The 26,581-nt window shown below is 42.1% G+C and overlaps 3 protein-coding genes across 8 annotated transcripts in view; 1 reads left to right on the top strand and 2 right to left on the bottom strand.

The window, feature by feature from the left end:
- LOC134226370 (phenoloxidase-activating factor 2-like) overlaps positions 1–16,680 on the bottom strand; it is a 33,567-nt gene extending 16,887 nt beyond the window's left edge. The window contains exons 1-3 of one of the 2 annotated variants that reach the window (XM_062707112.1): positions 16,489–16,680; positions 121–206; positions 18–56 (exon numbers count right to left, since the gene is read on the bottom strand). In XM_062707112.1, the coding sequence (XP_062563096.1) occupies positions 18–56; positions 121–206; positions 16,489–16,596 (233 nt within the window). In that variant the 5' untranslated portion in view covers positions 16,597–16,680. The remainder of the gene's footprint in view (positions 1–17; positions 57–120; positions 207–16,488) is intronic. The other variant, XM_062707114.1, reaches the window with a different exon arrangement.
- Positions 1–26,581, top strand: part of LOC134226369 (zinc finger protein 675-like) — a 143,769-nt gene that overhangs the window by 19,879 nt on the left and 97,309 nt on the right. The window contains exon 4 of one of the 4 annotated variants that reach the window (XM_062707111.1): positions 20,486–20,554. The exons of 2 other annotated variants lie outside the window; for them this stretch is intronic. In XM_062707111.1, coding sequence (XP_062563095.1) covers positions 20,486–20,500 — 15 coding nt within the window. In that variant the 3' untranslated portion in view covers positions 20,501–20,554. Of the gene's footprint in view, positions 1–13,924; positions 14,045–20,485; positions 20,555–26,581 lie in introns of those variants that run through there. One more of the 4 variants, XM_062707109.1, reaches the window with a different exon arrangement.
- Positions 24,344–26,566, bottom strand: LOC134223528 (zinc finger protein 34-like). Of its 2 annotated transcripts, none has more exons than XM_062702695.1 (6): positions 26,408–26,566; positions 26,016–26,325; positions 25,573–25,922; positions 25,438–25,517; positions 25,095–25,376; positions 24,344–25,039 (listed from the first exon to the last, which is right to left on the bottom strand). In XM_062702695.1, exons 1-6 carry the CDS (start codon positions 26,413–26,415, stop codon positions 24,882–24,884), a joined length of 1,188 nt encoding a protein of 395 aa, XP_062558679.1. In that variant the 5' UTR covers positions 26,416–26,566; the 3' UTR covers positions 24,344–24,881. The 2 variants fall into 2 exon arrangements, with proteins under 2 accessions (XP_062558679.1, XP_062558680.1); XM_062702696.1 differs by having other exon boundaries at positions 25,438–25,505.

Raw genomic sequence — 26,581 nt, 5'->3', positions numbered from 1 at the left:
GATTGAAGGATACATACTCTATATCTAGCAGGTCTTCGTCATCGAAATCACTTAATCTGAATGGATAAAAATGATATTTATTACGTACCAGACACTGACAGCTGAATATTTGATCAGTACCGTAGTTCGATGATGTCTACGCCATCGGCGTTAATAGATCCATTCTTGCACAGATATGGGGATAGACAATAACCACCTGGACATTCCTGAAATGAAAAAAAAAAGTGTACGAAAGTTATTCTCCAACAGTGTGGTTGCCGATAAACGATCAAAGGAGTGAAATGAAAGAACCAGTAAAAATGTGGAAGAACCTAATGTGCCGGTTCTGAGAAGTTGAGGTTTCCAGCTCCCTCATCGTACCGCGTTCTTGAAGCACGTCATAGGTCTAACTGTTGCGTTTATATCTGTCAGTAGATTTATAAACTCTTAGCTACATAAAGGTTCCACAGGGATGGGACATAACACTTGTGAAATTTTCATCGTTCACTGATTTACTGGCCAATTTAAATAATCATTAGTTGGCCAATCGATCACTCGTGGCGCGCGCATCGGATTTGCTCGAGTTTGACGTTTGCTCACTACCGCCATCTGGTTCGCGGTTTGCCCAACTTAGTGGAAACAACAGATGTCGTTAGTGTTTGTAGGACGATGAATTTGATATCCTAATTCAGTGATTTTGCTGATATACATGTTGGACTACCTTAGATCAAAATTCATAATTGAACCATTTAACATTTTCCGATTCTGTTGCAGCTCACTTGGAACCTTTCCTGTTGTTCTATGTGCAGGATTATTGTACATTTAAAGATACGGGTTTATTTCAGCCTTCCAGTCTCCGTAGATAGCATTGCCTATCTTAAAACGTTTGAGAAGGGAACGTTCTACCTATCTACTTCACCGTTTGTTTGAGGCCAATAGGGTGAAGTGTGATGCAGTTGAATTCGATTTGAACTACAAAATTCTTTGAATTCCGTTGACACGGATTGTTTGGAATTGTCAAGCGTAATTGTACGTGGTACTCCCCAAATCCCTAATATTTTAACCAACCGTTTAATGGTTTCTTTTGGCGTAATGGCAGTCATGATCTCCAAGCACAACTACCTGCCAAAATAGTCAACTACCATCAATACTCAAAAACTCGAGGGCTATGTCTAGCCATGGTTTTTCCGGTAGCGGTCGTCTTACCATAGGCTGTGCTTTACTGATAACTGTCGCATGTCTTCACAGCGTCCGTATCCATTTTGGGCCACTAGTAGCGATCTTAATCTTCGTTTCATAACTGTCTTTCCTGGGTGTCCCTCGTGGGCTAGAATAAATATTCTGCCCCGTAAAGTTGACGGAATCACTAGTTTTGATCCCTGAATGACTAGCCCGTTTACAAATGATAATTCATTTCGGAATGCTGAGTACGCTTTCAGTATTTCTGACGTCCAATTATCCAATTATAATCGATGCGGCAATTCGACGAATGTAGACTTCCGATTCTTCTTTCCATTTATCGTTAACGTGTTATGTCATTCGGGAAAGCGGATCAGCGATATTGGTTGAACCTCTTTTATAGACAAAAGTAAATTTGATCGCCTGCAAGCGCAACATCCACCTTTCTATGCGAGCTGTTGAGCGCGAATTTGATGTAAACAAAATAAGTGGACGGTGATCTGTCTCGAGAGTGAAATAAATTCCGAGAAAGTAATAATCCCTGAACCTCTCAACAGTCCAGATTATTCCCAGTGCTTCCTTCTCAATTGGTGAATATCGTAGCTCAGTTTCTGATAGACTTATTGATGCTTATTGAGATATATTGTTTTTCTGCTGGATCAGTACTGATCCAAGACCAACACCCGACGCATCAGTAACCAGAATAGTGTTGTCCTTAGGATCAAAATAACCTAAGTTCTTCAATCCTTCAAACGAGCTTTGAAGGGTAGAATTCCATTCGAATGGAGTTGTTTCTTTAAGGAGTGCTCTCAGAGGTTGATTCTCTGTTGCTAGGTTGGGAATGAATTTTGCAACATAGGTAACAAGCCCGAGAAAGCTTATCAGTTCTTCTTTGTTGCGCGGGGCCCGAAAGTGTAGTATAGATCGATTTTTTTGAGAAGTTGTGTTCCAGAAACGTTGTTTCTTGTTGCTTGAATCTACATTCCTGCATATTGACCATGATTCCATGGTTTTTCAAAACCGTCAACGTTTTTCTCAGAGAATCGTCATGTTCCTTTTCGGAAGCTCCCCAGATCATAATATCATCAATGAAGACCACCGTATTCTCACAATTCGAAAGAATGCTTTCCATCCAATTTTGGAAGAAGTTTACTCCGAAGAGTAGTCGTGTATATCGATATAGACCCCAATTGGTGACAAACGTTGTTATTTCGCGACTCTCTTCCGCCAGCTCGATTTGGTGGAAAGCTTGTTTAATATCCAAAATGAAGAATCTGGCGCCGTTAAACTTTGAAAGAATGTTTTCAAAGATTGGCATTGGGTGGTTTCGTGGTTTAGACGCTAAACCGGGCAAAGTCGTAGTGGCTGAATTACAGAGGTAACACTTCTATCAATGGGGAGAACTAGTTGGAAATCTCTGATTTTAGGGAAAAATTTCGTTTCCTTCATTTAGGCCGTCGCGATCTCCCCATCGTACTCTTCATCATCTAAAGCCTGTCCACGTTAAACTTCGGACACCCATCATCCAATGCGATTTTTTAAAATTTTCACAAACCACTGAGAAGATCAATTTACATGACAGCTCAATCTCTCCGCTTTATGTGATTCGTTCAGCGTGTTTCCATTCTTATCCAAGGTGATAAAATGGTTACAAATCAATATTGGACATTGACACAGTGTCCGAAATTTAACATAGACAGGCTTTACAACATTCTCCAGACGGTCCAGTACTGTTTCTTCCATCAACACCTCTATTCGTGCAAGCATGGAGTGTATGAGAATGAATCAAGGGTTTGGGTGGGCATACAAGTTAGACCCACATGGCATGAGTAGGGTGGGCACACAAGTTAGACCCACACGGCATGACAGAGGTGCAACAGAGTATGTAGGGTGTGTTTGAGGGTGCGATAGAGCGAGCACCCAAATCAGTCTCGCACGAGACGGGTGCTTGTGTGAGCGAGAATGAGCGAGTACGTTTAGTACTGCCATCCCCCAGAAGTAGTACTGGGAGGTAGTTCCTGGGGGAAACGATGGTGGAGCCCAAGGGAGTTTAGTCGGTATTACCGGTATGGTCGAGTCCGACACTCCAGTACACTTCCGTGTGGTAGTTTGGCAACTACAATGCACGTGTACTTAAAAAAAAAAAATAACACCTCTATTCGGAACCGCCAGTTACTAAAGTTGGTCCCGTCGAATAACTATAGCCAATGCTCAGTTCGTCGAGCTGAGTCTGGGTCTCTGAGGCTTCTATAAATGGTTCGTTTTGGCAAAAAGCAATCTTTTGAAATTGGAACTATGAGGTTTCCATCATTCCTACAGTAATGTTTCTCGCATCGCAGTTTTCTAAAGCCTGTCCACGTTAAATTTCGGACACCCATCAAGGCGATTTTTAAAAATTTTCACAAACTACTAAGAAGATCAATTTACATGACAACTCAATCTCTCCACTTTATCTGATTCGTTCAGCGTGTTTTCATTCTTGTCCAAAGTGATAACATGGCTACAAATCAATTGGTGTGTTACAAATGGCTACAAATCAATAGTGTCCGAAATTTAACGTGGACAGGTTTTATATGGTTTAAGGAGGTTTAAACCGTTAACCGCGGATCATCACCAGTTAGTAAAGATGCATCTGGTTGTGAACAAGTTTGAATAGAGATAACCACTTGTTAGGGTTGTCCGTATAGCCTTAAAAGTTGTTACTTTCTCAGACTCAAATCAGTATACATTTTTTTTTGTAAAAAATCTCTTTGTAGGTATTGAAAACATAAATTTCTTCAATACCGTAATCTGGGGGAACTTTGATCGCCGGGGCATTGATCAGTTTGACAATTTTCAAGAAATGAATAAATTATCTTTTCTGTTATTTTTCTAAGGGGAATGACGGCTTTTGCAGGTTTTGTTCTATTATTTTCAGGGGGTTTTATATGACTGATTATGCTCAAATTTGGCCTAAACATTATTTGCATATCAAAGTATATTGTGGCCAAATTTCATAAAGTTTGGTCGACAAACACCCTCCTGCCAATAAAAGAACAAAAATGCCAAAGCCGTTTTCCGCCTATTTATAATAGTCGACCCGGCAGACGGTGTCCTGCATAGTAGGTGAAATTTCTAACGATTTTTAATTTTAGTTTTTCGCGATTCACTCGACCTTACTTGTGATTTTCGCATAAGGAAATATCATATAAACCCGTCGGAAATGTAAACGAATGTATTTGCTGAAGGAATGAAGAAAATCCATCCAGCCGTTTTCGAGTTAAGCGGATACGAACACAGACCATTTCATTTTTATTATATAGATTTGAAAAATTAAATTAACAGTAATTGTTGAACTCACTGCAAATCGCCAAAAAAGCACTCAAGACAAGTACAATAACAAAACAATTAAGCTTGTACCTATAGTTAAGTGATAAGTAATCTTATTTTCTTGTTTTTTTTTCATAGTTTGTAATGGGCAAAACCAGAGTCTATTATATATAGAGTTACGCAAAGAGTGAAGCCAAATCTACCTATTGAACTGTCAAACCGTCTACCTATCGAGCAAAGTAAACAAATGATTGTTGGTAAGGCGGAAGTATTGTTATCGCCTAATGATTGTTATGGCGAATTAAAACGCATGAATTGAAATGTATTAGATTTGTTCTAGAAACAGCTTGAAAAAACTTCAATACACCCCCCAATAAAGTACACTCACAAAAAACTCCGCATTATATTCATGAGTTTACACATGGATTTTTGCAATGGGGGTAGCGAAATGGATTCCATATTTTTAACACATATATTCCATGCGTCCACATGCATTGCATGTACGTTCACACATACTTTCCATGTGGGTCATAGTATCCATGTGTGAATTTGTATGCAAATAAGTATGTGCCGACGCATGATATGCATATTTCAAAATACATGGATTTTTGCCTTAAAGTATGTGTCGATTTTCCTGAGTGTAGCAACAAGAAACTCACGTGTTTGCACTCTGTGGGTGACTTGGTTATCGAATTAGAAAGCTTTAGCAGTGAACACTCCCGTGAAGTCACTTTAAGGGTTGAGCAAAAATGAAAGTTTATTTATTTATCATCAGACTAAGGCCGGAGTGACCTGTGCTGCACATAAAAGACTTCTCCATTCAGCTCGGTTCATGGCTGCACTTCGCCAACCACGCAGTCTGCGGAGGGTCCGCAAGTCGTCCTCCACCTGATCGATCCACCTTGCCCGCTGTGCACCTCGCCTTCTTGTTCCCGTCGGATCGTTGTCGAGAACCATTTTCACCGGGTTACTGTCCGACATTCTGGCTACGTGCCCGGCCCACCGCAGTCTTCCGATTTTCGCGGTGTGAACGATGGATGGTTCTCCCAACAGCTGATGCAACTCGTGGTTCATTCGCCTCCTCCACGTACCGTCCGCCATCTGCAACCCACCATAGATGGTACGCAACACTTTCCTTTCGAAAACTCCCAGTGCGCGTTGGTCCTCCACGAGCATCGTCCAGGTCTCGTGTCCGTAGAGAACTACCGGTCTTATAAGCGTTTTGTAGATAGTCAGTTTGGTACGGCGGCGAACTCTATTCGATCGAAGTGTCTTGCAGAGTCCAAAGTACGTACGATTTCCAGCCACTATGCGTCTCCGAATTTCTCTGCTGGTATCGTTATCAGCGGTCACCAGTGAGCCCAAGTACACGAATTCTTCAACCACCTCGATTTCGTCACCACCGATAGAAACTCGTGGTGGGTGGCTCACATTGACCTCTCTTGAGCCTCTTCCTATCATGTACTTCGTCTTCGACGTGTTGATGACTAGTCCAATCCGTTTAGCTTCGCTTTTCAGTCTGATGTAGGCTTCCTCCATCCTCTCAAAGTTACGTGCCATGATATCAATGTCGTCGGCGAAACCAAATAACTGGACGGACTTCGTGAAAATCGTACCACTCGTGTCAATCCCTGCCCTTCGTATTACTCCCTCCAAAGCGATGTTGAATAGCAGACACGAAAGACCATCACCTTGCCGTAACCCTCTACGGGTTTCGAAGGGACTCGAGAATGCCCTGAAACTCGAACTACGCACATCACCCGATCCATCGTCGCCTTGATCAACCGTATCAGTTTATCCGGAAATCCGTTTTCGTGCATTAGCTGCCATAGCTGGTCTCGATCGATTGTATCATATGCGGCTTTGAAGTCGATAAATAGATGATGTGTGGGCACGTTGTATTCACGGCATTTCTGCAATACCTGACGTATGGCGAACACCTGGTCTGTGGTAGAGCGTTCACCCATAAATCCCGCCTGGTACTGCCCCACGAACTCTCTTGCAATTGGTGTTAGTCGACGGCATAAAATTTGGGAGAGTACCTTGTAGGCTTCAGCAATGTGATTGCGCGGTAGTTGCTACAATCCAGCTTATCGCCCTTTTTGTAGATGGGACACACGACACCTTCCATCCACTCCTGCGGCAGAACCTCATCCTCCCAAACCTTGGTAATCACCCAATGTAGCGCTCTAGCCAGTGCTTCACCACCGTGTTTAAACAGCTCTCCTGGTAGTTGGTCAACTCCAGGGGCTTTGTTGTTTTTCAGCCGGCCGATCTCCTCCTGGATTTCCTGGAGATTCGGAGCCGGAAGTCGCATGTCCTGCGCGCGTGCCCCTAGGTTCATTACCATACCGCCACCGTTGTCTGCCATATCGCCATTCAGGTGCTCTTCGTAGTGCTGCCGCCACCTTTGGATCACCTCACGCTCGTTCGTAAGAAGGTTCCCGTTTATGTCCTTACACATATCGGGCTGTGGCACGTGGCCCTTACGTGAACGGTTCAACTTCTCATAGAACTTTCGTGCGTTATTAGCGCAGTACAGTTCCTCCGTCTCTTCACGGTCTCGATCTTCCTGCTGGCGCTTTTTCCTCCGGAAAATCGAGTTTTGTCTGTTCCGCGCCCGTTTGTATCGTGCCTCGTTCGCCCTCGTGCGGTGTTGCAGCAATCTCGCCCATGCTGCATTCTTCTCCTCAACTAACTGCTCACATTCGCCGTCATACCAGTCGTTTCTCTGATCCGGAGCCACCGTGCCTAGTGCAGCGGTTGCGGTGCTTCCAATGGCGAATCGAATATCTCTCCAGCCATCTTCAAGAGATGCTGCGCCTAGCTGCTCTTCCGTTGGAAGTGCCACTTCCAGCTGCTGCGCGTAGTCTTGGGCTAGTCTACCGTCTTGTAGCCGCCCAATGTTAAGGCGCGGCGGACGACTCCGACGCGTGTTGATCACCGTCGAGAGTTTTGAGCGCAGACATACTGCGACGAGGTAGTGGTCGGATTCAATATTCGCACTGCGGTAAGTGCGTACGTTCGTGATGTCGGAGAAGAATTTACCGTCGATTAGAACGTGGTCGATTTGGTTTTCCGTTATTTGATTAGGTGATTTCCATGTGGCCTTATGAATATTCTTGCGGGGGAAGAAAGTGCTTTGGACTACCATTCCGCGGGAGGCTGCAAAGTTTATGCATCGCTGGCCGTTGTCGTTCGGTACGGTATGCAGACTGTCTAGTCCGATCACCGGTCTATACATTTCCTACCTCCCTACCTGAGCGTTCATGTCACCGATGACGATTTTGACGTCCCGCAGTGGGCATCCATCGTATGTCTGCTCCAGCTGCGCATAGAACGCTTCTTTTTCGTCGTCGGGTCTCCCTTCGTGTGGGCAGTGCACGTTGATGATGCTATAATTGAAGAAACGGCCTTTTATCCTCAGCTTGCACATCCTTGCGTTGATTGGCTGCCACCCAATCACGCGTTGGCGCATCTTTCCCAGAACTATGAAGCCGGTTCCCAGCTCGTTGGTGGTGCCACAGCTTTGGTAGAAGGTAGCCGCTCGATGCCCGCTTTTCCACACTTTCTGTCCTGTCCAGCAGATTTCCTGCAGCGCTACGACATCGAAGTTGTGGGGATGTAATTCATCGTAGATTATCCTATCGCAACCTGCGAAGCCTAGCGACTTGCAGTTCCATGTTCCAAGCTTCCAATCGTGATCCTTTATTCGTCGCCTAGGTCGTTGCCGATTGTATCGAGTCGTATTATCTTCTATGTCGTTCGTAATAGTTGTTTTTAAAGGCGGCTTATTGGGCCTGCGCAAACCTCCTGTCTCGTCGGAGGGCCGTCGTGTCAGGGCTGTTTAGCGTCCCACCAAACACCAGGACTTGGGCTTGTGCACTTTGCGGATTCATGCAGCTTTTTATAGAGGTTTAACAGGGCCCACTGTCAAACCCCACCACATCCTAGGCAGGCGCCACAACTCGCAGATGGCCTGGGGAGGGATCGTCAAGCCCTTGGACATAGTCCCTGCTGAAAGTTGCAAACAGAATAACAAGAAGCTCGTTCAGAATAAGTGTAAGAAGATCCTCTTTGCGCAACTCTATATAATAGACTCTGGGCAAAACACCGAACCGTTGTGCACTGGTGGCAAATCAATCATCATGCACGCCCGCCACCGAGTGTTTTCTGTTAACCACTCTGCTTCGGTACTTTGAACGAGCACGGCACCAAAAACTGTAAGCACCAGTGTCGGTGGCGGTGGCTAATGTTCGACACCGCATTAGGTGCTTTGAAGTCAGTGTTACGAAGTGGAGCCGGGTTTTTACGAACATTACCCGAGTGTTCCCCTTCACAGGGAGTACGCAGACTGGTTCTCTCCATGGCACGGCACTGGGTGCATCTAAATGAAATCGTTTGGTACAACTGTACCTACGGGTTTTGTTGCATTTTGAAAGACTCTGACTCGCCTATTGAACATTAGTGGAAGCACGCATAGAAGGCAACGATATATGCAGTAAAGCAACCATTCTGATGGTTGAAATTGGAATTTAGTTATTTTGAGCTGCATGTTGTTGTTCGAAAGTCATAATGTTTGTTCAACTAAGTAAACAAAAGGTTATGGCTAGTTCAAACAAAGTTTTCTCAACCAAAACTTTGTGTTGTTAAAAAATCACGTCAGTTGTTTGTTAACCCATTGCAATAAATTAGACGGTAACATATAAGATGCATACTACGCAAATCGTCTTTAAAGGATGCAGAGGTGTTTCAGTGCCAAAGATTTATGTATTGTACATCAGTTTTAGGAAATTTTCCTTTTATCATTAAATTTATCTTATTTCCAGCAATAATAAATCTCTATCTTATTTGACGGTTTGCAATTCCCATAATAGAGGAACTGTTTGACACTTCATCTCATAGCTCCCATGTTCATCCCATCAAAAACAAAGCAATGAAAAGGAATTTGATTTGTTTCTTATTTTAGTGATTTTTTTCAGCAGTGAACGCGCATGTTAGCAAAAACAAGCAAACGAGGTACTGTACTTCTTTGTTTTGCGATGAGATGAATATATATTCAGTTAGATGGAAAACGGAACAGTTCCCCTACATAACAGTATAGCTTAGCACTAAGTTTTTGATAAAATTATTTTTGCCTTTCTCGTGTATGTGTACACATTTTGTAGACACACATTTTTTGGAACTTGGCATTACCCGATTTAATCGCAACAAGTTGCATTTGACGGGGAATACGGTCCCATTGTTTGCTATTGAAAATTTCCCGATCGGGCATTGCATTTCGGAATTATATAAAAATCATTGTCTTTTTTTTCAAGAATGATGGCAATTAATGCAAAAACAAGCAAAATGATAGAAAAAATGCGATCTATTCCCTTAATGTACTTTTTCGACCTTTCTTATTTGATTTTTTCAATATATTTTACGATGCACCAGAAATCGCCGCTTTGTGAATTAATCTGTCTTTTTTATTTAAAACTAGATATTCTAGCTCAAGCTACCAACTTTGTTCTTTGTTGTATTCAATTATGTCTAAACAAAGTTTTAAATATTATTCTGCTGAGTTTGACTCCACGTCTTTACAAGAGAGAATTAAAAAAAATCAAATCGACTTCACATTCTATAGCATCTTTGTTTTTATCCATTTCTTCTTCATTGGCATTACATCCTTTACTGGGACATTGCCGCCTCGCAGCTTAGTGTTCATTAAGCACTTCCATAGAGATGAACTACGAGGTTTCTAAGCCATGTTACCATTTCAGCATTCGTATATCATGAAGCTAACACGATGATATTTTTATATGAAGTCGAAACAATTTCAATCCTCAGCATGGTCTTTCTTTGTAGCCGCGCATTTTACCACACGGCTAAGGGGGGCCCTTTTTCTTTTTACCAACGAGCCTGTTTGAAATGAACTAATATTATGTGCAAATAACCTGCTCTAACATCAGTATATAGGACATAATCTAAGATTTGGTTGATGTTAAAGAAAAATTGCATGCAAATGTGCATATTTATTGGAAAATAGATATAAAACAGGGTCATTTTGACGTAAACTACGTCTAAGGGGAAGACTCGGATACAGGGTGACAAATGAAAATTTCCAAATTCGAAACCGTCACGAAATCATGTAAGATTTTGAACGTTAATAGCGACTTTATTTTCCGATGGATTTTTTAGATTTATATATCAATCGACTCGGAAATTCTCTACCAATTTGTCAATTGTATTGAAACTCTGGGTTAAAATAGGGTATCGGATCATTTTGGCAGCACCCTCTTTTCTTGTCCGCTAGAGTCTCGTTTCGGCCGTCACCGTTCATTGCTGTTTGCTTTTGGATTCTGCTTTTTGTGCCTTGTTTCGCACAAAAAGTAGAACAAAGGAGCCTAACCAGTGACCGCGGTCGAAACAAATGTAACAAAAATGCGTAATGTAGTGCATGCTGTATAAAAAGTTATGCAGATAGGGGCATGTTTGTGCAGGCATGAGACGATCAATTGTTATCAATGCCAATGCCCTTGCTAGTAATGCAATCATCGCAATGTAATTGCACAAACATGTTTATATTAAAAAACGACTTTGGAAAAATGTTGAGCATTTTTTTTGCAAACTGAAAACTAATAAGGCCGTTACACATATTTATGAAAAATTATGATCTCCGCAAAGTTAAGGGGGAGGGGGTAATCTTCTTCTACTGAATCGAGCGGCGTTAAAATTTGAATGCAGAGGTTTTTGGGGCCGGGGAAGGTTCTTAAGATGGTTCGAGACCCCATCTCCTCTTTGAAAGAATCTATACAAATAAAACACCAATTTCATCATAACTCGAGATCAAGCAAATGGAACCAAATCTGGCGTGTGGAGGTTTTGGAAGAGAAGATATGTTTCTGTGATGGTTTGCAACGCCTCCCCCTTCTGGAAAGAGGGGCTCCCATACAAATAAACCAAAAATTTCTGCATAACTCGAGAACTAATCAGAAAATAAATCAATTTTAGGCGAAATAAAGTTCGTCGGGTCTGCTAGTAAAAAATAAATATTAAAATGGAAAAAAATAATAAAAACTCCTCGGATTTGTTAAAGAATGTTTTGAAAGTTCTCAAAATTTACCGGACATTTTTTTTGTTGACCCTCAAATTGTTATTTTTGAGCAAAACAAACGAATATCGGCCTAAAAATATTTTGACCAATTAAATGCGCGTCTGCATCAAAAGGTTTTAACTTTGATTCAGGAAGTGTGAATGCACACATAATGCATAATACGTGGGTGAATCATGCGGTACTTATTGTATACGACAAAAGCTTCGGAACGCATACGTTCTTGAAACGGGCTATATGAGTTACAATAGAACTATCACCTTCTTGCTCCCTGATTCAAAAGTCTTGCAATGATATTAATAAAATGGTTGCACGAATATTTTATCCATAGTGACACTCAGTGTTGGTAGAATCATACTCAAATCTGAATCATCGAGGTTTCATGCACGAGCTAACTAGCCTGCGATTCTGAAAGGCGAGCATCGCGCTTGAGCTTTTTGGCCAGATTCGCATCGCTTCGCTCACTCACCGAAAATGATTTCGCTCTAAAAGCGTCAAAACACAATCGAGTCGTATGTTTTGTTTATATGTGCAATTATTAGCCATTGTTTTAGACGAAAAACAGTTAATTCAATGCATTCAACAATGAAGAACACGTAAATATCATGCAATGATGCAAATTGCGATTCGAATCATGAGCAAATATCTAGGCCATGATTCTGATGGGATTTGACTCACGCATGGTTTGAATCGCCAACAATTTGCATATCTTAAGATACGCTAGTTTTGTTCGTAACCAGTGACATAAGTAATCAAATGAATTTTCTAAAAATATTCATGCATGATGGCACTGATAGTTTTGTTCATTGAGGATTGTACCTCAATGAACAAAACTGCCTTACGTAGTTTACGTTGGGCGGTTGTGTCTTGTACATAACCCTTCTGATTTTTTTATGTGGATCGTTTTTCACGCAACTTTAACGCGGATTATGGGATTTACGCGGTGTCTTAAAATGGTCGGGGAGGTAAAAAAGCCCGCATTTGAAGTCGTTTTTTTGTGGATTTACGCGGATTTCAGGACTTAGGCGGTACGTTCTTCTTCAATTCACGTAAATTTCGATATGCAAAATAGAAAATCCTTGGGATCTGTATGATGGAATCACAGCAATTCAGGACACATGTTTTGAATACGGTATGATTTGTTTCCATGAGGCGTGAGTTTCCGTGAGATTATAAGCAAAATTACTAATGAAACATTGTGGCTTCAAAACTATTTATTAACATTTTGGAAAAAAAAACACGTAGGCCAAACAAATGATTTATATAAGCACCAATTTTGAAAATTTGAGCTAGTTCAGGTAATGCTAACTGTTGAAAACTCAAGACAAGGCTGTTGGTCATAGTACAACTTATTGCCTACCGAATCTTTACACTCAAATAGCATACAACTATGTAATATAACAATTATATTAGGTTTTAGAAATGTTTCTACACAAGGCCTACATTCAAGTTTTCCGTCCCTTTCACCTAAACATTCTGGCCGCGCTCCATTTTTCTGAATGAAGAAGTCCCTTTATCCACCCTCATAAGAGATTTTATCCAAAACAACCTGCCAAAGCGAAACACTACACAAAGCAAGGAGCAAAAGATAACTTTCTCGCTTACAGAATCATTACTAGAGTATGAAAATACCGGATAAGAAACCAAGTCGAGTGCGATCTATAATCGGTAAAACTCAGCTCGGTGCTTTTGCACAATCGGGAGTACCCGGCTTCGGTGCTAGGCTAAACGTCCCAACACGGTGCTGATGGTTATGGGGGAGGTTCCTTCATCAGTGCTGCCACCTGGAAAAGTTTAGAGAAAAAGTAGAACCATGGAAATTTGACATGGCATGATATAGAAAATGAGAATTAAAATGTCTCTAGAACGTTATAGAACTTTTTTTTTGTCAAACAAGTTTTAGTTTTTGGGGTTAGAAATTCAATAATTTCAAGCATTAACTGCTTATTGGAAAAAAATATAAAAATCGAGATATCATGTCTATTTTGTGTGCTTTTAAAATTCTAACGCCGTAAACCACGATTTTCTTGAGAAACGTCCTTAATTTTTGTTTTTTAACAAAAATATAGTTCATTTCCTATACCACACCATATTTCAATGATCCTAACTTTTTCTCTCGATGACAGCTGGTGGTCTTCTCCTCCCCTATAAACAGACACCGATAGCGGTGTTACACTCGTCGCGGTGCCTACTCATTCGTCAGGCACCGAACTAGAGTGGTAAGTTTAATGCATTTGGTGGTGTGTTTCAAAACCGTTCTCGGTGCGGTGCGGTGTTTGGACATGCCTGTTTGTAACTACCTCCTTTGACGTCCTTACGTCTGTGGAGGGGACGTCCCAACGTCCTCCTTACTAGCTCTTCTAGGGTCTTATCTTAGGGTCGGCAGGCAACACCTTCTTGAGAGAACACACGGACCTTATCTATACGGAAGCGTACCAAATCAAAACGAGACAACAAGCATGTGGGTAATCGAGTAAAATGAAAATGTAGAGTACATTTTAAGGTTTTTATTGAATTTTGAGGTTTCGATTAAGGGTTAGTCTTTAAAGGGTTAGTACTAGTTTGGCCGATCGGACACGTTGGAGCCCATTGTTGGCATGCGGCTTACTTGGACGTACCTTGTCTGCATGCTACATGCTTCTACCTTTACCGTTCGTTTTCAAGCTGGGTTATGGTTGGACTCGTAAAACTTGCTTGGAGGCTTCAGTTGATCGGATGACGGCTGAACACGGTAGGGAGGTTATAATTTCTCGTGGTGCCGTAGTCGCGGGATACTCCGCTAGATAACTACCAAGCACGACACCGGCCGTCCACGGCTGGTGATCTCGGGGTGTGGGTAATGGTTGGACGCGTAGAATCTCGTGCTCATCGGAGGCTGACCTGCCAATTTCAGGACACTGGTGATTATGGAACCGTGTATCCTCGGCCGGAAGGTGAATAGGACCTGCGGCCGAATAGGACGAGAGGTCACCGCTGATATTGGTGCTGCACTGAGGCTTCTCTGTGCCTAGGTGAGTCGTGAATGCCTGTCTATCGCCACCGGGTGACAAATAAAACAGCGTAACGAGGTTCCAGACGGATGACGAACATACAAGGCGTGATTTGTAGACGGCTTTTATGGTATACCAGGCGACTTGATGTGGCACTTATTACAGTCAGGTGATGCTCTGGTCAGGATAATCCGGTGAAATCCTGGTGGATGGTGACAATCCAGTCAAGTGCAGGTCAAGTACGGCGGAGGTGTTTCCTATTACTAGGAAGGAACGAGGGTACCACGTGGCCGGCTGCTTGGATTGGAAAGGGAACTATGAGCGGTACGGGATCGTCGGTGGAAGGCCGTGGTTCCCGTTGTCTTCCGAAGAGATCTCCTTGGCCCCAAAATCCGATGCCTAGCGCGGGTTTCCACTTCACATTTCATTTAACACGCGGTTTTTCCCTTTTTTTACAAGAGCGATCCGTTTTTGGAACTCGCTTCGAGGTCAGTCTTTGTTCTGCTCCTCGAACCCTCCTTCCTTCTCGTTCCTCCTAGTTTCTTTCTCACTCTCCAAATTCGCCCCGGAGTTCGTGTTGTCGCGAGGAATTCGCCTCGATTGATTCGGTCCGTTGGTAGGGGTGTGAGAGGCGTTAGTGGTACATACACTATTAAGCCAGAACAATACTCAAATAAATTGAAAATGTATTCATGGTCTCAAAAACTACTACGTGCGAAGTCTTACAATTCTTAGTTAATTCTTTATGGTACTGAAACCCGTGTCAGCTTGTTACCTCATTGTTACCTTATACGGTAACAAGTTTTTGTTTCGAGATTTTGATTTGTATTGTTGAAAAACCAAATAATACCACTAGCGGCGATTATGCCTTTATCGAAACAATCGTTGCACATCGCCTCAATTTAGGACATTCCAACTATAATTGCCTACTCTAAGGCGTTTTCATTGATTGATTGATCAAAGTTACCCCAAATTAAGAACTCAAAAAACTCGAGAAAAAATATATTTAAAACAAGTTTAAAGTTATCAAATTATCAAGAACAACATCTTTATACGTTCTACATGTGGCAGTACTCGTTTAAAAAATATGAAAAAAGCAATGAAGAAATATTTACAAATCAATAAGATCAATGTTCCTCCGGATCAGTGTTGGTAAAATCATTCATTAAACTCAATCATTGAGCGCTCCCGCGTAAACTAACTCGTTTGCGATTTTAAAATAATGCACCACGTCTGAGTTTTTCTAAAAAAACTCATTTCCTAAAATTCACTCATTTCCTAAAATTCCAAAATCATTTCGCTTTAAAAAGTGTTTATAATTAATTTGAGGGCGATTTATTGTTTACGCACGCAAGAGTATCCATTGTGCTATGTGTTGAAGGTTAATTTACTGTTATTTTACGAAGGAGAACAAAAGAAAACCTACGATAATTCAACTCAGCCATGATTTTTTATGTTCGGAGTTGGGTGCGTTTCAACTCACGAGTGATTTGAATAGTTTATGAGTTTTGCGATTTTGAGTTTTTCCCAACACCGCTCCGGATTATGGTAAATGTATTTATAAGCAGAGGCATCGCTATTAGCTGCTTTTCAAATCCAATTGTGCGTGTATAAAATGGTAACTTCTATCGAGAATAAATTAACAGATTTCACATCACAAGCTTAATTTGTCATAAAGGAGCTTACTTTCTTTGATTATCTATATTTCCTTTGTATGATCGTTCAAAACATGTTGCACTCGAGTTGTTCTGCTTCTAAAACTGTACTGGCCTAACATATGTAAAATCTACAGGATTACGTTTGAATAATAAAAACCATGTGCAATCAAATGGTTCGTATGATAGTATGAAACCATCACTCATGGGAAGCATCCTAGATTGCACAACAGACTGGTAATTGAACTCAATCTGTTTGTATTTACATATTTCACATACCAACCTTAATATTTTTTGGAATTCCATCCTCTTCGGAAGATTCGTTGCACAATATTGAATGATCGTAGTGCACTATCAACACTAATCCCAGTATCGTGTAGATCGGTTTCATTCTTTTCGTTCCGTTAAATACCGCACTCCGTTCGACCGTCTATCTCATTAATCGATCACCCGAACACTGAATCTTGTGATTCGAGTTCAGTTGGAAAGGGGAGTCATCGGAACGGGAACGTCTACAGAAGCGTGCTTTATGGGGGATTCCCATATTTACGCAAAACAAGTACACCTCACTTGGCAATGCTTCCGCGCGTCTGGTGTTGATTCCGAGGGGCGATAATCGCTCAGTTCTTTTTTCGAAAGAATCGTTTACTCCTGTATGCAAAATGTTATTTTTGGTTTCTGATTGCCAGACGATTGAATTGTGTGATGTGAGTAGCTGAAATTCCATCTCATACCAATTTATTTGTATACATATAAAAATAAAATGAAACTAATTTTATTGGCATATCGGTCTATCGACGCTCCTCAAATCAGAAGGAAGCCTGTATGCGAAAGCAAAGAATAAAGATTAAAAGTTGTCGCTAGGATGCGACAAGTGCAAAATGGGATGTACATGTAACATGTAGGTACTGGCGTAATGGCTTGGGCAGTGAGTGATATTGATATCATTGGAGTAAATTGAAATAAGAAGTTCTTTAATCTGGTAGGAACATGTGCTTTGTGCTTTGCTCGATAGTCCTCTAGAGCAAGCGAGTTCTAGGTAACTGATCATTGATCAACATTGGTGTGAATTGCACATATTTCTGTCCAAATGAATAGCGGGGTAGGGATTTATCTCATGGTCTTTCCCATTACAACAGAGAGTAACATATAAGCAACGAGAGTAATATAAGAAGGCGACTAAGCCAGGTCACTGTGTTGCAGCGGCGTCTAACTGTCGCCAGCACTATTCCGAAACAAAATAGAATCATGAATCCGAAGAAGATCAGATAATTTTCTGATCATTTTGCTAAAACTAATTGTGTTTCCGCAACTAGTAGGGTAAGACGGTATAATATGCCCCTCCTAAGGCAATACCTATGAACTGAACACTTTTTACATTTCAACGCAATGTATGCAAACTTTGTGTTATTTGGTTGTCCAGCAAGTCGCAAATACATTGCATTTGAGTAGTCAGGTGAAAAAATTGCTGAGAACACGTGATAAACTTACTTACTTACTTATGGATCCTGTACACCTCCGGTGGTGCAAAGGGCCGACTTGAAAGACCTCCATCCTGAGCGTTGCCCGGCTATCGCTTTAACCTGTTGCCAGGTTAGATTTCGGTCGACTTCTTTTATTTCTTTATTGAGGCTTCGCCGCCATGAGCCTCTGGGTCTGCCCCTGCTGCGATATCCCGCTGGGTTCCAGTCTAATACTTGTTTACAGATTTAGTTTCCGACCCTACGTAGAGTGTGGCCGACCCAGCCCCACTTCCGATCCCGAATTTCTGTTGCTATCGGCCTCTGGTGGCAACGACGATGGAGCTCGTTGTTTGAGATCCAGTTGTGAAGCCACCAGGCCCGAATTATATATCGCAGGATTCGCAGGCATCTGCAGCAGTTGAGTGTTCTCCATTGATACACACCATGTTTCGCTAGTGTATAACAGCACAGATTTCTTCGTATTTTGGTGCGTTCACTTATCTGCCTGTTTTTCCAGATATTTCTTAAACTCTTGCTTTCTTGATCCGTGCGCCTATGTCGATCTTGGTAGCGCCGTCTGACGCCATTTGGCTACCAAGATATTGGAAGCTTTCAACATTTTCTACTGGTTGCCCGGCTACTGTGATACTGGAAGGAGTCACCGTGTTTACATCCAACGATTTGGTTTTGTTGACGTTGATGACTAAACCTGTCGAGGAGGAGCGCTCGGCAAAGTTGTTGAGCTTACTCTGCATATCAGAGCGCCGTTGCGCGAGGAGTGCAACGTCATCCGCCAATTCGAAGTCGTTTAGGTGCTCCATGGTTATAGGCTGCCATAACAGCCCGCGGTTTGGTTCCGGTCTATCGCATCTACCAGAATCTCGTCGATTACGATGAGGAACAGTAACGGTGATAGAATACATCCTTGCCTCACACCAGCTACGACCCGGATAGGGTCGGACAGGACCCCATTGTGCAGCACTCTACACGAAAAGGCCTCGTACTGTGCTTCGATGAGGCCGATGATTTTCTCAGGAACCCCCTTGCGTCTTAGGGCGCCCCAGATATTCGCGGGATTGAGACGATCGAAAGCTTTTTCGTAGTCAATGAATACCAAGTAAAGGGATTCTTGGAATTCGTTGACCTGCTCCAGAATTATGCGGAGCGTGACAATATGGTCCACACAGGATCTTCCGGCACGGAACCCGGCCTGCTGCCGCCGGAGAGTCGCATCGATCTTCTCCTGAATCCGGGCTAGGATAATTTTGCATAGAACTTTGAGAACGGTACGCAGCAACATAATGCCTCGCCAGTTATCGCATACAGTCAGGTCACCCTTTTTGGGCAACTTCACTAAGATACCTTGCATCCAGTCGACCGGGAAAGTTGCGGTGTCCCAGATATTACGAAATAAACGATGCAGTAGTTGAGCGGATGTCATGGGGTCAGCTTTGAGCATCTCGGCTGATATGCGATCGACCCCTGGGGCTTTATTCGATTTCATGCTTTGGATGGCTGTCAGTGATGGAGCTTCGGTATTGACGCGTGTTATACGTCGGATCCTAGGCAGATCATGCCGAGGTGGTGATGGCCTGGCTGGCCTGGAAGTGCTCGAACTAGCGTTTCAGCTGGTCAGTTGGGTCGGTCAATAACTGATCATTCGCGTCTTTCACAGGCATCGTTGCATTCATCTTCGCCCCGCTTAAGCGTCGTGAGATATCGTAGAGGAGGCGAATGTCCCCGGTTGCGGTTCCGGTTCGTCGGCCAGAGAGTCTGCCCACGCTCGCTTGTCCCTTCGACATGAGCGTTTTACTTCCTTCTCAAGAGCCGTGTATCATCGTTGACGGGCTAAAGCTATCAGTACACTGTTTGTCATAATGACAAATATTTGTCAAGTCAGCCTGACGATTTCTGGTCAGTCTGATAGATATCCGGATAAACTTGACAAATATTTGTGATCATGACAAACAGTGTACTGAGGGCTTGAGACTTTGGCTCCTCTGGTTTTTATCGCTCTATCGCGGCTTTGGCTTCTCTTCGCTCCTGTATCTTCCTCCAGGTCTCATCGGTGATCCATTGTTTTCTCTGGGTGCGCAGTTCTCCCAGATTGTTCTCGCTGGTGGCGATGAAGGTATTCTTGATGGCGGTCCATTGGTCTTCCAAGCTTCCACCTTCCGGAATATCTGCAGCACGCGTCTCCAGTTCTTCAACGAAGGACCGTTTCACCGTGGCATCTTCCAGTCGGCGTGTGTTGAATCGTCGTCCAACTCTTTCCTCCTGCCGACGAATCCGCGCAATGCGCAGGCGTATTTCACCGATGAGAAGGTGATGATCAGACGCGATATCGGCACTACGTTTATTCCGTACATCAAGAAGGTTCCGTTTCCATTTTCTGCTGATGCAGATGTGGTCGATTTGATTTTCTGTAAAGCCGTCACGGGAGACCCACGTGACCTTGTGAACCGGTCGATTAGGGAAGAGCGATCCCCCGATCACCATGTCGTTATTACCACAAAATTCTGCGAACAGCTCTCCGATTTCGCTCATTTCTCCGAGACCATGGCCTCATGGTTCGAGTTGTCGGATCTTCGCGTTGAAGTCGCCCAAACAGATCTTGATATCACCCTTCCGAATTCTATCTACGACGCGGTATTGAGTTGACTGTAGAAGTTCTCTTTGTCTTGCAGATCGGCAGCATCGGTTGGCGCATAACATTGGATTATAGCGAAGACCACTTTATCATAAAGTGGTCTTCGATTATAGTAAGGTTTCGGACCCGTGTTCTAAATCTGGCAACGATTATCCTTTCACTTATAGGTTCCCACTTCATAAGCGCAGAGTGTGCCTGAGCGCTTAGTAGGAAGCCAACTCCGCGATGCCGGGGAGCGTATTCACCTCGTAAACCAGAGTACAGTGAACGTTCGCTAATTGGGGTTTTTCTAGTTGGGGCGCTTTTTAGTTGGGGGTTCGCTAATTGGGGCGAAACCCAATTAAAAAGCAGCTAAACGACAGAATGTGATGTCAAAAACACGTTGACGTTTTGTTTCTGTGTTTGGCGGGATCGATATTTTCTGGCGCGTAAAATTTTCCTTTGTTCAATGCAAAAAGTAAACAACATTGACGCTTGTCAAAACGCCCCAATTAGCGAACGGCATTCGCTAGTTGGGGTGAGGTCGTGCCCCAATTAGCGAACGATCACTGTAGTGTTTTCTGAAAAAGGTATGACGATAATTTTTCGAACAATTTATATGAAGAGTTACGTCTGTTTGTCTGTGCTTTGACTATTGTTTGTTATTTTCAAATGTTCAGAATAGGAAAAGTTTTTTATATTGGTCAATACAAAAACCCTAATGCATGTCTAAGAGTGGATCAATTTTTTTTAAGTTTCCAATTTTGTTTTATATTGAGGATGCGTTATTTTCTACTGCTTCGTGCTTTTGTCCGCGTCCCATTGAAGAGTAAAATAAATATTTGTAGTTTATTATTTTTCCACAACTAACTTAATACAACAGAAGATTCTTCTTATTATTCTACAATAAAAGGTTATGGTGGTGAATGATTACCTCTAAAATATTTCTTATGCCTTACACGGATTATGAAAATTAAGTCCATAAATTTTGAAATTTCCACAGCTCTTGAATTTTATCACAAGGATTTTTTACATGTCCTGTTTTGCAAGCGCGTTTGTCCCGTTTTTTCACCGAGATGACATCGTTAAAACGAGGTTAAAAAACGACAACGTTGACGAACTAGCATTTTTTTTAGAAGAAAGGGTTGATTACAAAAATGGCGTCTGTTGCGATCCCGCGCCACCACCAGTGGCGATGCTAAAATTGTATTCCATATGGTGGCGTCTTAGCGAAAAGTCATCGAGTGTCCGTCGGACAATAGATCATTGCGCGCGGTGAACCTAACCTCACAATTTTGACAGGTACTGGTCCTGTTATTTACGTTTTGGACTTAGAAATTTTTCGAACCTTTTGAAATTTGAGTATTTCATTATAGTATTTCACGACTTTCTGCATATTCCCCATTCAAAAACAACCAAGTTTTAGTAATTATCGACCAGATAATCCAACGATTAACAGAAGTATCTTAAAATTAAAATTTATTCATCTGTAAACAACAGGATCAGTACCTGTCAAAAGTCATGCGTGACGTCACTGTGCAATGGAGTATAAGGTATTTTATGAGACGTTTCGCGGCGGCCCGATCATTTACATTTTATGTTTTGTTTTGGTATGATTCTGCGTGAACTTTCCGTTAGGTTCAAACACAACATAATTTTTCTAACGTTTTACTTTTTATTCATTCAGCATTTTATGCTTAGAATGCAATGGTATGAATAATCTAGCAACACGTATTGGAAATCGTATGAAAAGCTTTGTTCTTAAGCTCTAGAAACCGAAAAGTAAAATAGGTAGAATTGATAATCCGACCCATTGAAATGTTCAGCGCGAAATAACCAAACAAACTGGTTCTGATTGTCAAAGTAGATAAACACGAGAAAATCAGCTGTTTCGATCTGTCTCATAAAATGCCTTATAGCAGCACGAAGTGAAATTTCAACGCAAGGGTCTGACAAGCGTTTGGTTGCAGTTAGTTAGGGGTCGTTCAAAAATGATGTCAGGTTTTAGGGGGGGGGGGGGGTCTAAGATTTTGTGACAGTAGATGTACTAGGTATACAAAAAACGTGACAGAGGGGGAGGGGTCTAGAAATCCCAAAAAGTAGTCGACGTCATATTTGAATCGCCCCTTATTGGAAATGCGCATTGGGGAAAGAAAATTGGTTTTTCTAAGGATCAACATTTTCTTAAAAGAAAGGGTTGATTTGCCCATTGGACGGTTTCGGTGGCATCGGTGTTTGGCGTGGTAGCTTGGTTGATGTTAGTGATTAAAATTTTCATCCATTGAAACATTCCATTCGCGCGCTTGTAATTCAGCTACCGTATGGTAGCTTCCTGTTATCGCTAAGCGATTAATTTTTCACTTTGAAGAAAACTCATCTTGAATCAACTTTCTTTTGTATATAATTGTGGAAAAAATCGATTTTATTTCCAATAACTAACAGAAAAAAAAAATCTTGCCAGAAAATTTCACTTTTCACAGGGCGATTCAAATATGACGTCCACTACTTTTTGGGATTTCTAGACCCCCTTCCCCTCCTTTGTCACGCTTTTTTGTATACCTAGTACACTGCCCTCATACCCATATTTGTCCCATGTTTGCTGGGATTTCCTATGTACATGGGACAATTATGCGTAGAACGGCAGTACATCTACTGTCACAAAATCTTAGACCCCCTCTCCCCTAAAACCTGTGACATCATTTTTGAACGACCCCAGTAGAAACTTTCGTTTAGCTGCTTTAGGGTGCGGCCAGAGTAGACGCGAAGTGCGAAGCGGCGTCGCGTCTACTCTGGCGGGCACCTTAGTGTTTGAAAAGGCGCATTATTGAAAATAAAGGATCTCTACAGGATCATCATCGTCATCGAATGAAGAAAACTCGAAAACTTAAGCAGAATAGTCTGTCTGGATGGAGATTTTTTCCAAAGGACTGTATGTAATTAATTCTTGAACTACCTCACAATTCTCAACCGGCGCTATAGAAAACCATACACGAATGCTTCCATCGCGGGCGGAAACCGAACGTTGCAAATAAATATTTTTGCGTTTGGTTAATTTTCTGCTTATTTTTCCTTTATTTCGCACATTTTTGAGGATGTTCTCCACTGAAAGACAGGCGAGTGGCTGCAGCGGCGATGCGGCCGATGAGTCGTTTTAATCCCTTTTTCACGGTTGGAGACTCAAAGTCCAAAGAGTCCAGGAGACACAAATTATAATGTCAAATACAGTGATCGTTCGCTAATTGGGGCACGACCTCACCCCAACTAGCGAATGCCGTTCGCTAATTGGGGCGTTTTGACAAGCGTCAATGTTGTTTACTTTTTGCGTTGAACAAAGGAAATTTTTACGCGCCAGAAAATATCGATCCCGCCAAACACGGAAACAAACCGTCAACGCGTTTTTGACATCACATTCTGACGTTTGACTGCTTTTTAATTGGGTTTCGCCCCAATTAGCGAACCCCCAACCAGAGTCTATTATATAGAGTTACGCAAAGAGGATCTTCTTACACTTATTCTAAATGATGCTCTTGTTATTCTGTTGTCAACTTCCACTTTTGTTCAACCCTTCAAGTGACTTCACGGGAGCGTTCACTTTTAAAGCTTTTTAATTCGATAACCTAGTCACCCACAGAATGCAAACACGTGAGTTTCTTGTTGCTACTTTATTGGGGAATGTATTGATGTTTTTTGAAGCTGTTTCTAGATCAAATCTAATACATTTCTATTTATGCTTTTTAATTCGCCATAATAATCATTAGGCGATAACAATACTTCCGCCTTACCAACAAGCATTTGTTTACTTTGCTCGATAGGTAGACGGTTTGACAGTTCAATAGGTAGATTTGGCTTCACTCTTTGCGCAACTCTATATATAATAGACTCTGGCCCCAACTAGAAAAACCCCAATTAGCGAACGTTCACTGTACCATCCATTTCGTATAGCTGCGTAGTCCTACGTCACCTAAGCGTACAATCCGATTGGGCTGCACCTTTTAGTTTCTTGCTTTCGGAATTCATAATTTATTCAATTGTTCATGCACCAGCCCTTTACATATTTAAGCATATTTTTATTTTCACATGCAACTAAATTATCATGCAATCGAGTCCCTGTGGAAATCTTCTAGAAACGTTCGACCGACATCTTGCGTAAATCCACGTTGTTTGTATCAGTTTAGCACTGTGTCAACAGGTAAATTTTTGAAGAAGCATTGCTAAAACAGATTTGACTTAACTATCACAAAGTATACAGTTTAAATAGAAAATCTAAGAATAACGGCTTCACTGATATCCATCATTTCTATTGCTGCTCACAAAGAGAAACAAAACTTAAAGTTAGACTAAGATCTTATAAATTATTCTATCCCTGGGAGGAAACTCAACAACGATGACCAGTCAATAACAGTACCTACATCTGCATCTGCATTTATTCGGCATGAATGCAGATTGATCGTAAAGGATATTTTGTTGCATTCAACTGGAAGCAAAGACTTCGCAAAACTAATCGTATTTCGATTGCTATCGTGCGACTATCATCATCTGTATAAATAATTTGATTGATTTGAAGCATGCTCAACTACAGTTTGCTTATGTTTGGGGCGTCTTATTGCAAAAGTTTTTCTTGTGAATTTTGAGATGGTTCGCCTGCGCGAAACACTTGCCACAGGTTTGGCAGCGAAATGGCAACTCGACCGTGTGGGATGAATAGTGTTCGGTCAGCTCGTTGAGATCCGTGTAGTTTTTCCCTATAAGAGAAAGGTAATATAATAACCATTGTAAAAAAAATCATTCTCCACTCACCACAAATGCTACAATCAAGAGGATTGTCCTTCTTGTGAACTTTCATGTGATTCTTGATATGGCTCTGTTGAATGAATGACTTGTTGCAAACATTGCACCGATACGGGCGCTCGTTGTTGTGAATCCGGATGTGGTAGATCAGATTAATTTTTTGAATGAAACTAATCCCGCAGATTAGACACTCGTGCGGGCGCTCGCCCGTGTGGATCTTAGTATGATTAGACAGGGCTGAACTCTGCACAAACGCTTTTCCACAGGTATTGCATTTAAATGCCCGTTCTCCTGCAAACAGAAAACAAATTAATTCATTTGGATTCATATCCGGAAAGCGTGGGAAACCTACCAGAGTGAATTCGCTTGTGATTGCTTAGTGTGGACTGGTGAGCAAACACCTTTCCGCAGATCTCGCACCTAAAAGAAGATCTTCGAACTCTTAGGACCCAAAGGTCAATAAACGACAAGCAATAGTATTGACTACCTGTGTGACAGTTCCGGACTGTGGATCCTCACGTGGTAATTAAGCTTGTATTTGTCCTTGAAATATTTTCCGCACAGTTCGCATCTGTATTCGCTAATCTGGTTGTAGTCGTGGTACTTTCGCTCCTTCTTGCCCGCCGGTTTAATTGTGCGAATAAATTGATCCTCTGGGATTTTGGTCACCGTTCGGACGTAATTTTCGGTGTACTCTTCTTTAATTTTGATGATGAATCCCTCCGGCAGAGGAGGCAGAACAATTGTTTTGGCGGCCTTGGGCTTCTTTTTCTTTTTTCCTGTGGCTAGTGTACTGGCCGTAGTTGTCACGAGGGTCGATGTTTGTGAGCCGGATTCCTGTAAAGTGGAATATGGAGAAATAGGCATTTGAAGTGCAACAAATCATCATAAAATAGAATCATTAAAAGGTGACCGGGTAAAAGCCATTACCTGTGCCACCATCGACGGTATGTTGACGTCATGTGGAATCGTCTGCACTACAACATTTTGTGAAACCGGTGGAGGTACCTTTTCGTACGGATCAAATTCCTTTTTCAAGTTCTCGATCGGAATTACGGAATCGACGGCTATGTGGGAGGTACTGACGGGTTGCGATTGCTGATGGAACTGTTGATGATGCTGTAGCTGAGTTTGCTGCAAATGAGGATGGGCCTGCTGGAGGACCTGTGGAAGCAATTGCGCAGGCAGATGATGCTGGATATAAACCCCCTCCCGCTTCAGCTGATCATTCGGGATGAAACTGCAAACAAGAGACAAGATGAGGTCGTGATAGTCTCTTCAGAGTCATTCACCTACAATTTCACTTCCCACTAATTACTTACAAATTCATCGTTTGTTTACAATCTCGAAAGAGCGGTTCCAATTATTTTCACTTCATTTGCGGCAATTTTCCACCTTTTTTCTTTTTTCACAGATAAGCAAAACAACGCTTGAAGACTTTGAAGAGTGTGTCAAAAGTGAAAGAAAATGAAAACAAGTACTGCCGAGAAAGAGTA

The sequence above is a fragment of the Armigeres subalbatus genome, chromosome 3 (genome assembly GCF_024139115.2).
Source record: "Armigeres subalbatus isolate Guangzhou_Male chromosome 3, GZ_Asu_2, whole genome shotgun sequence".
Classification (NCBI taxonomy): Eukaryota; Metazoa; Arthropoda; class Insecta; order Diptera; family Culicidae; genus Armigeres; species Armigeres subalbatus.
Note: the sequence above shows the minus strand (reverse complement) of the source record. Positions and strands in the feature narration are given on the sequence as shown.

Coding starts and splice junctions, on each gene's coding strand:
- LOC134223528 (XM_062702695.1), bottom strand. Junction 25,518..25,572: donor AGTCCGGAACTGTCACACAG/GTAGTCAATACT, acceptor AAGAGTTCGAAG/ATCTTCTTTTAGGTGCGAGA. Junction 25,377..25,437: donor TCACAAGCGAATTCACTCTG/GTAGGTTTCCCA, acceptor TTCTGTTTGCAG/GAGAACGGGCATTTAAATGC.